The 10323-nt window shown below is 42.5% G+C and overlaps 1 protein-coding gene across 5 annotated transcripts in view; it reads left to right on the top strand.

Annotated features, from left to right (window-relative positions):
• The first annotated feature begins 183 nt into the window (after nt 1-183).
• tnrc6c1 (trinucleotide repeat containing adaptor 6C1) overlaps nt 184-10323 on the top strand; it is a 44437-nt gene continuing 34297 nt past the window's right edge. For all 5 annotated transcript variants that reach the window (XR_009784630.1, XM_061748218.1, XM_061748220.1 and 2 more), the window contains exons 1-3: nt 184-318; nt 7454-7556; nt 7915-7936. Coding sequence is in view for 4 of the 5 variants with exons in the window: in XM_061748218.1 (XP_061604202.1) it covers nt 7494-7556; nt 7915-7936 (85 nt within the window). In the remaining variant the exon portion in view is untranslated. The remainder of the gene's footprint in view (nt 319-7453; nt 7557-7914; nt 7937-10323) is intronic.

Below are 10323 nucleotides of genomic sequence, written 5' to 3'. Positions count from 1 at the left end.
AGGAGGGTGGGCTCGACAAGTACGCGCCGGCTACGAGCGCATCCACCGGAGAGGAGCGTGATGAAGGGGGCTGCAGTTGTCATGGCAACGCCTGGTGGTGGGGGGGCGGGAGCAGGGAGTTTGTTTTGTTATTGAAGGTCACGTGCGAGGCGAAGACCGCCCATTTCCCCGCCCCCTTCCCCCCCGCCCCCCAGCTTCAAGTGTGGAGCTGCTCGCGTCGGTCACTTACTACAAAATGGCTGCACAGGCTCCGCCACAGCCGCCGCCGCCGACGTCGACGACGCCAAGAGCGAGAAAGGACGACTGAACGCTTCGACGGTAGGACTTTTTCCCCCTCCCCTCCGACTCGAGTCGCGAGCCGCTTCTCTCCGCACAAAATGCGGACTTCTCCGAGGGCGAATGATGGAAGAATGTTCCGAGTGCAAGCCCACTTTTGACATCGGGTCCGAATGAGCTGGGGATTATTTGGAGATACTTGTCGCCGTGTTAGCTCCTCGGACGGACAACCTTGTTGTTGTTAGCGGCTGGCTAACCGGGACGAAGCTGTGCAGCTCCTATGAGTCAAGGACACCGTGCGTGTACATGCATACATTTCATTTGTATTGTAAGATGTGCATTGTAATAAACATGGGTCGACATTCGCGTGCAGCACCGTGCACTAGTGGTTAGCACGTCTGCCTCACATTTCTGAGGTTGCTGGTTCAAGTTCCGTCTCTACCGACTGAAGTTTGCAATGTTCTGCCAACAGTTTCACGCCCCATAAATTGGAATATTTGGAACACAGGCAGCACAATTTCTCTTCCTCCATACTTGAATGTTACTTGAAGCATTGTGTGTTGTTCATTTTCATTCTTTACAGTTTACTGCATTCCTTAAAAATTAGTTGTACTACCAGATATTTTCAGTGTTTTTTATTTTAATTAATCTTTTATTGATTTTATCGTGTGGTCTGTATAAAATGTGTTTTATAAATAAATGGAGAAAAGATCACAGGAATTGCCATTAATTTATGTAATTTTAAGGAAAAAATTTTATTAGGATATATATTGTTGTCAGGGTATACAAAGAACTGTACTGGGATATCAAATTTTGTCCACATCGCACTGCTCTATTCTCCAGGTACTTCTTACATTCCTAAAACACTTAAATCAATCACTCAAATGGATAGCTATACTGTACTTTATTAAGCCTACAGTATGTCAGAACTAAAGGAGGCACTGCTGGGATTTGAACCTTTGTTCTCCTAGTTACTAGACAGACACCTTGACCAATTAACCCTCAGTGCCGGGTCCTTGTAATTTGTTTCACTTATTTTCTGTGTGAGAGTCCAGTTTAAGTAGAAATGTGCCAAGATTTCCCAAAAATGACAGTGTGTCAAAATGAGAAGTTAGGTTAGATTGGGCACTGAAACCTGAAGGCCAAACACCCAAAACTTTGAAAATCGGATGCAAATGTTTTTGAGTGATATCGCCAATACAAAACCTGTTCAAAAAACACCTTTAAATTAAGAATAAAACTGCGTAACCCAATTCTCCAATTGGCTGACAAATTTAAGCAAAAATATCCACCAATAAACTCGTACAGGCTGAAATTCCGACGGTTTCTCCAAGTCAACGCATCAAAATTACCATTGTGTTTCAAACGGCATCACTTGCCCGAGAACTCAACTTGAATACGGTACATGCGTGGAGTTACACACGTTAAGATAAAAAGAGTAGACGAAGAACGTTGCGATATAACTTTATTAGTGTAACTCATTTTTCACAGATTAGCAAGAATATGCCTGTGGGTATTGTTATATTACGCATCTGTATGCATCGATACAGCATTTGTGTGTGAATATTCGTTATTTGAAGGTCAATTCCTCCTGTGATCTAATGCTAATTTTTGCTAGCCAGTCAATAGGGTTTTGCATTGAGTGATAGCATTAAGCTCGCATTGTTTCCAAAAACGAACTGTCTTGTATTTAAATATAAAATGCGTGTAATTATTTTTGTGTTTTAGTTTTCTAATAAACTCCACCTGGGGTGTCAATGAACAGCTTAAAGCACACTCGGGGAGGGCAGAAGAACATACGTCAAACATTTGGTGCACGCAACGCAGGTGCGTTCAGGGTGCTTTTACGATGCAGTAACTTGCTTACGCACACTGCGCCATTTGGCACAATAATTCTTTTTAGTATGTTTTTATGATCGCGAGAAGCCAAAATCAAAGTCACGATTCAATTTCAATTAATAAAAATATTACATTTCCCAGCCCTACGTACATGTTTTTGGAATGTGGGAGGAAGCCGGGGGAGGGGGGGCACTGAAGCACGGGAGAGAACATGGAATTTCCACACCGGAAGGCCAGAACTGAGATTCGAACGCCGAAACTCAGAACTGTGAGGCAGATGTGCTAAAGACGGCGACTGATCGCGACTTTTTATTCCCAAAATGTAGGCTATTTAATCAAGCTTTTTTTGCGAGGGGATGCTTCGTACGTTGCGCTCAGTGTGGCAGTCATCGTCCTGCGTCACACGCACTCCTCCCGACAGTGCCTGCACACACTGGCTTCTCCAGCAGCACCCGAATGGATGCTTGCAGAGGCCAGACTGACGTAAGCCTCCAACCCGCTGCTTTCCTAATGTTCCGCAGTTCCTAATTTGCAGATGATGAGGTGGCAGCAGAAGGGAAAGGGAGCGTTTACAGCGGGTCGGTGCGGGGAGGCCAGGACACGGGGCCCCGGTCAGCCCCCCCGAGCCTGTGAAAGAGGTAGTGTGTATACACAGAGAGGCGCCGAGGGGGGCTCGATAGCAAAAACAGACCTCTAAATACTCTGATTACTATAGAGCTTAGGTCAGGCCTGGAGCACAGGGCTAAGGGGCACGCTGCCAGTCTTCCTTGGTTTTGGTCTCAGTGGTCAAATGGGTCATTGAGTCCTCAGTGGTTAGGATGACCTGACATGCTGTCAAAGGCAGGCCAGTGGTGTCTTGAAACTTAAAAATCAAAGCTACTTTCCTTTTGGTTGTATTATTTTAGTAGACCCATACAAAATGAGCTGGACGAAAAATTAACTGGACTAAATTAGCTTGACCGCTGCTAGCTTACTCCAATTACTGAGAGCCAATGCAAGATCACAAATTCAGTTTTTTTGCTCCCTTTTCCCGTAGCTAAATAAGGCTTCTCTCACACAAGCACACTTTGCTCTGCTCAGGTAATCAAACTCTGGTGCGGTTTGGTTGTGGTGGGGATAAAATACAATACAAGTTGTACATGAAATATCATAATGTTGACGCAACTGCGTTGTTGCTTGCTGAACACATCTTTATCTGACTATTTTTTATTTTTTTTTGGAAGGTATATTTTGCTGTTATTTTTAGTGGTTTAGTAGCGTTACAAGTATTGATTGTGTGATATGTTATGCAGTGCTGCCTCGACTTAAGAGCGACTCTAATTACAAGTTTCTTGAGATGCAAGCTGTCTCCTGACGTTTTTTTTTATTTACATTTTATTTTTTTGCTTTGATTTACGAGCAAATATTTAAATGTAAGTGCGCTAGATGGTGGCAGTGAACTTCACAACTAGCAGCAGTTTGGCAGATGAAAAACACCATAGATGGGCTAATAAATGGCATCGATGTTGCGGTGTAATCGTTCAAGCGACGGATATTTGAACACCAATGGTGCAGCAATGTATTTAGACAAACAGTAAAATACTTACAGACATATAGTTATCCTCTGCGAAAAACGACTAATATTACTGCACTAGAACTAGCCGCACAATGAATTAATCACGATGCAATTCTGTTAAATTGTTATTACTGTATGTTTTTTATAAAGTACAATACGGTAGAGTACTATTTGTCAAAGCTTTTGGTGTTTTATTGGGGGATGGAAAGTGTTAATGAAATTTCTATTCATTTCAATGGGAAAATATGATTTGAGGTGTTTGCAGTTACAAGTGTGGTCATGGGGGGAATTAAACTCACGAGTCAAGGCAGCACACTTATGGAAGAAAATCTTCTATAAGAAATGCATCACAATATCATGTAACTGAAGAAGGAAAAACTTCTTTGTTAAAAAAAAAAAAAAAACTAATTTGTAAATTGTTCACCCGACCAACTGGGCAATTAAACAAAATTTCATTGGTCATTTATGCACAGTGATGGCAGTACATGCAGGAGGTGAATACTGATATTATTAATATTTGCTTGGACATTGTATTGATATTTTACATGCGTGTATCAATACTGTACCATAAACAAAATTGACACAAGATATCATAAGTGGTATTCTGTCCCACCCATAGGTTAAATTCTTGAACTGAACTATTGGTGTGAAAGCCCTTTGAGGATGATCAACCCCCTCAGTATGATGCAGTCCAGGTCAATCACAATAGTAAAATTATTGTTACATGAATACATCGGGTGCTCATGCAGTGCTCTATCCAAGTTAGTCTTGAGCCTTCAGTTTGGAGCGGACCATTGCTTTCTCCTTTTTCTCGTTGTCACAAAGCATTAACATGGTCCGCCCTGAAAATAGCTTCAAGTACTTTAGCCCAATCCGCTTTGCAGAGAACGCACGGCCTGCTTGCCTAGCGGTTTGGTTTTAGTGGCCACTGGTGCTTTTTTCTTCTGCGTCATATCGCATTCAAGATGTTGCATCTGTGAAGTTTAAACAAGGTGACTCTTAGCTAGGACTGGCTGATTATGGGGTAGGGGGAAAAATAATCATATTTTTTATTATTGAAATCACGATAGCGGCACGGTGTACGACTGGTTAGAGCGTCAGCCTCACAGTTCTGAGGTGCGGGGTTCAATCCCCGGCCCCGCCTGTGTGGAGTTTGCATGTTCTCCCCGTGCCTGCGTGGGTTTTCTCCCGGCACTCCGGTTTCCTCCCACATCCCCAAAACATGCATTAATTGGTGACTCTAAATTGCCCGTAGGTGTGACTGTGAGTGCGAATGGTTGTTTGTTTGTATGTGCCCTGCGATTGGCTGGCAACCAGTTCAGGGTGTACCCCGCCTCCTGCCCGATGACGGCTGAGATAAGCTCCAGCACGCCCGCGACCCTAGTGAGGAGAAGCGGCTCAGAAAATGGATGGAACTCACGATAACATAAACACAATTATTGATTGATTTCAAAACTTAGTAATTATTCAACTACCAAGCTCATTTTTAAATATAACTGAAAAGAGCATCCAGGAAATTAAGATAAAATAGTAAAAATAAATACCTGCTTTTCCTGCTGTGTGCTTTTTGAGGCAGTGTGGTGCACGCATGGAGATACACAGAGAAAAAGAGTAGAAGAAGAAAGTCATCATTGAACAGTAATAATAGGGGTGTAACTATTCTTTTTAACGATTTGTGTTTACCGATTTGAGTCAAGGACGATATTGATTACCTCGTTATGTCGTGCGGCAGGCCGACTTGCCGAGGACAGATCGATGCAGTTGGATCGTAGGGATATAAATTGATACAGCAATGTAGTGAATGACTTGTTACGCCCACTATTTATTAATATAACTCTTATCCCAGTATCGTACCCCAGAGCCGCTCGGGGTTCGGTGGGTTGCACAGGGGCACCTTGGCAGTGCTCCGGAAGCAGCAAGGCCTCTCTCTAGCCAGTTTTTCCATGTCCTTGGTGGGGCCTTCAGATACCCACATAATCATCTTAGCAATGGCGCATATCAATGCAAAACAAAAACAAAAAAAACAACTGTATTTGGTTTCAGGCTGCTTGATTTCAATGTGTATTTCTGTGTTGAGCAGAATTGCACTGTTGCTTTTGCAGCTGCTGCATGCAGTCGCTGGTGAACATTTTCCCAGAGGTTCGCCGCGCTCATGTTTGGTCTGCAACGTTGGCATTCCTGGCGCCGTGCCGCCGTCTCGCACCCCTCCCCCTTCTCCCCTCCGCACGCGTAACGGAAGCAACCCTATCAAACGCAGAGAAGACAGAAGCCCTCCCATCTTCCCAGGAATGAAACCTGTCAACAGACGCAGATTTCACCTTGTGCATGTCGACTCTCCCTCCCGCTCGCCCTCACCTCCCCGTTTGCTGCCGATCTTCCACCTGCTGTCATGAGGCCACCCTTGGTGTGTGCGTTCCCCGCTGCATCTTTCAGTTTTCATTTTGCCTGCCTTTAGCGGCAGAGCGAGTGTCTGGTTTTAAGAGGGACGCCCGGCTGTAATCCTGTTGTTCTGACGGGAGGGTGTAATTCCACTACAGCACTGAGCTCTTTGTAGCCATGCCTCCCCTCTACTAATGGCTGCACACGCACACATCTAAGAGCAAATTCCATTATCGGGTTGTCCTCTGCAAGAATAGACCATGTTTTGTGTCGATAAAAAGGACAGATTATAATTAAAATATACAGTGGAACCTCTAGGGTCAAACACATTCTGTTCTTCATTGTTGATTGACCACCAATTTCTCCACATTTGGAACAAATTTAACATAAAATAATTCCAGGGTCAAAATATTGTCATGGTAAAACCTTTAACTGTAAGTAACATCTTAGCGGTTATACAAGTGTAAAATGACCGTACAAGAGTCTTTCATGAGCCTGGAAAACGGTGTCCATTCGTTTTTCTCTTCTTCTAGCACCTAGGACAGATGTGTGTACCACGTTCGTACATATCATCCAGGCTGGATTTTTAAAAAACAATTCAGTCAAGAGTCCTGGTAACGTAAAGATAAAAAAGTAATGAATCAAATATGTAATCAGGCCTCATCCAAATGTGGTTAGAAATCTGACATGTATTGTAGGATATCTGCCAATGCGACTACAGCACAAAAGGACTGATGGGATATTACCCCATCAATGTGAGCCTGGTGTCATCTAAACACACCAACTGATTTAAATCAATGGGCCGAAGAGTAAACCCAGGCTAACTAAATATTTGATAATGATATTAAATATTTAGTTGGCTACTATTTGTATTATTTATTTATTTTTGTTTACTTCCACATTGACGCTGGGGGATTTTATGAGTTTATGTGCTGTTTGGATCTCTGCGCATGGTTATTACTTTCAGTGTAATTATAACAATCTCTAGCATGTGTCTCTTTAAATGTACATTAAAGAGACTGTCAAAAAATTTAAAATTGGGCACTTATACCTGGAGTGGAAATTTCCGTTAATGGGTGAATGCTTATCATTGAGACTTTGTCTTTGCCATCACCTATACCATTCTGTAGTGGCAGGCAAAAGGAAAACAAGCTCTTACAAGATATGCTAATAGCTCATGCGATGTCATGCATGATGGCGGTTTGACCTAGTAAACAATTTTGGCCCAATTCCAAATTGACCAACAATTGACAACTTAAGAGACATTTGACTTTAGAGGTTCCACTGTGTCATTTATGATACAAATCCTACATCTGCTTATTTAATAATCTTATCTTATTAAAGGCGTACAAAAGGTATGGTGATCATGTTAAAATGATTCCAACATCTTCTTTTTTTTTTCAGCTGAGAGAAGAAGCAACAAATAAGAGTTGAGAACTGTTTGATGGAAGATAAGAAAAAGAAAAGGCAAGAAGAGAAGAAAAAGAGAGAAGCTGCTCTGAAGAAGGTGAGCAGACAGCTGTCAATCAACAGATATTGATGCACTGGGAAATTTCCCAGATGACCCGTCTGTTGTTTTTAAGAGAAAAGTAAATTTTACATGTCTTTGTTTTTGTGACTGTATGCATCACACCAGGTACAACCCCATGAACTCATTTCCCATCAGATAAAGGGTCATGTGGTTGACCTAATAGCATAATTGATTGAATAATAATCATTTTTAACTTGTCACTATCAATAAAACATACCAATGTGCGTACTAAAAATATATATATATATTTTTTTGTCTGTGTAGATCCAGAAGCTGCTCATATGCTGCTGCTGATTTTCTTGTCTTCTGATATATTTTTTTCTTTGCTTTTCAGGATACAGAACAGATAACCAAAGGTGAGTTATTTTTTTACCGTCTAGATACATTTAAGAAGACGTGCGCTGATATATTAGTAGTGGCTCTGCTTCTCTGACCACCTTAGATGCTCCAAATGAGGGAGGCGATGATGAGGGTAAACAGAGCCACAGGAATACAAATGAAAACAAAATCCACTAAACAAAAGTGAATGATGCTGAGGTAAAGGACGGAAGCTAGCTAGTTAGTTAGTTTGCCTTAACTGTGGACCCTGCAGTAGAGGTTGAACGTCTTAAGATTTTTTTCGTCGTCCACTATAATATGATAAAAGTTGAGTCAAGTTGATTAATCAAGCATGTCATTGATATTTTTTCAGCACATCTAGAACGGTCCCTGGCCTTTTTTGCCTTATGGACCAGTTTCAACAAAGGACATATTTTCACGAACTGGCACGGAACCAAAGACTCACCATTACGCTGAATTTAATTGTTGTAATTGGTGGGAACCCCGCGCATGGTTTTCAATTCATTTGTTCCATAGCAAAGTGTGTTGTAAGACGGACTCCAAGAAATTAAGCATTTCTTTGTTTTACTGTTTCTATGACACGTGCTTTTATTGTATTCCAGGATAGACTTGCATATTTTGCAAGTGACTATGCTACTGGTCTCATTTTTGGTCAAATATTTCCAAACGCTGGTAGCAAACAGTAGTACGCCACGCTGCAACACGAGTGTCGTATAGCGACACGAGTGATATGTTGGTGCATGTTGTGATTTGAGTCAAGTTCTTGATATCACACGGTTGTTGCTCGGGCATTATTGGACGTAGTGTAACATTTTCCCGACAAAGATAAAGCTTCACTTTACGCCGCTGCCTTTGTTCCTTGTCGCCACTCTCGTGGTCCCACTGGTATTAATCTTTTAACATTAGTGGCAATCTTAATAGCTGAAGCTAGCGAGGCTAACTGCAGTTCTCATCCACCACCAGGTTTTTTTCTTTTTCTTCTTTTTTCTTACTCTTGGACGCCCATGGACGTGACAGGAGCTGATAGGAGAGTTGAAAGTCCTCTTTAAATTGGCCAATTGGAAGAGAAGATGCCGCAAACGCATGATTAGCGATTACTTCAAGCTTTAAACGTAAATGCGGAGTAAGAAAGGCTGCGCTTCAATTTAATCGGTTAAACCCATAGACTGCTACTTTTCTGCTGCATTTCATTTTTTGTGCTGCCCCAAATCTCTGGAATAAAATGTGTCCTTACTTTAGCCAACAGCCACGTGCCGAGAAGGTAATAAGAGATGCTTGTTCTTCGCTACGGTTGTTTATTTGTTCTGATTGATGCGTTCAATGCAGCATGGTTTTTGTAAGTGGAAAATTGACTAACCCATAAAAAGCAGAGCCAATACCGATCCTTCCTGGTGTGATCTAGAGTGGGTTTGTTAGTATCATTATCAGCTTTCTTTTGTTTCATTTGCAAATTGACCTATATTCTTCCCCCAGTTAATAACATTCTCCCATGGGAATCTGTCATGTGACATTTGTGCTCAGGGTTTGCTTTCTTTTGTCCTTTAATCTGTTTCCTTAGTGTAGAATTAAATGGCAGTCGATGTGTGGGTCAACATTAGCTAATGCACCTCATACAATTATAGTGAAAACTTCAAGACACAAGTGACAAACCTGCAGCTGAGTGAGGAGTTGTTGTGATTGAAAAGCCGTTTGTTGGAATTCGCTGGAGATCAATTGAGTTTGAGAAGTAGTGCTGCGATCAATATCGGGAGCTCATACCCATTTACTAATGTGATGTGGTTATTTCAAACCAACGGAAGATTACAATGCAAGGACAACAAAAAATAACACACAAAAAAATCCATCTGTGACCTAATGAGGCTGCGTGTCTACGATGTTGGTGCACAGCAATACAGGGAGCTAATTAGGAGACGAGAGGTGTTGTGGAGTCTGAATAAACAGCTCTTCATACGCAGGAGATCTCCAGGAATACCCTGAGCGCCATAGTAACAGAACACCAGCTCGCGCCTGGTTCAGCCAGTGAGGCCCACCCTGGGACCGAGCAGGAAGGAGCTGAGGGGGAAAAGGAGCTTAGCTATAGGGAGCAAGATGGAATGAATTGTTGTGGTTCGGGGTTGTGCGAAGTGGAGTAGAAGGGGCTGCCAAAAAACGATGCCTCTGTTTGAATACAGAGCGAGCAGAAAAAAGAGCATGCGAGAGGAAAAGAAACAGACGCAGAACACACTCTGGTTTCCTGTTTGCCAGGGCGGCTGAGGGGGCCCGCTGTGGGATCAACTGGCCTGTGTCTGTGACACCCAGTCAGTCTGCTTGCCCCCATGTGACAGGCCAACACTGCTAACGGTCACAAACATACTAGTTTTAGTATCTTATGACTGCTTTGCCTCAAGACCTTTGTGAAAACGCT

This window comes from Phyllopteryx taeniolatus, chromosome 16, assembly GCF_024500385.1.
Source record: "Phyllopteryx taeniolatus isolate TA_2022b chromosome 16, UOR_Ptae_1.2, whole genome shotgun sequence".
In the NCBI taxonomy this organism is placed as follows: Eukaryota; Metazoa; Chordata; class Actinopteri; order Syngnathiformes; family Syngnathidae; genus Phyllopteryx; species Phyllopteryx taeniolatus.
The sequence above is the reverse complement of the archived record's forward strand: the minus strand, read 5'-3'. Positions and strand labels throughout refer to the sequence as shown.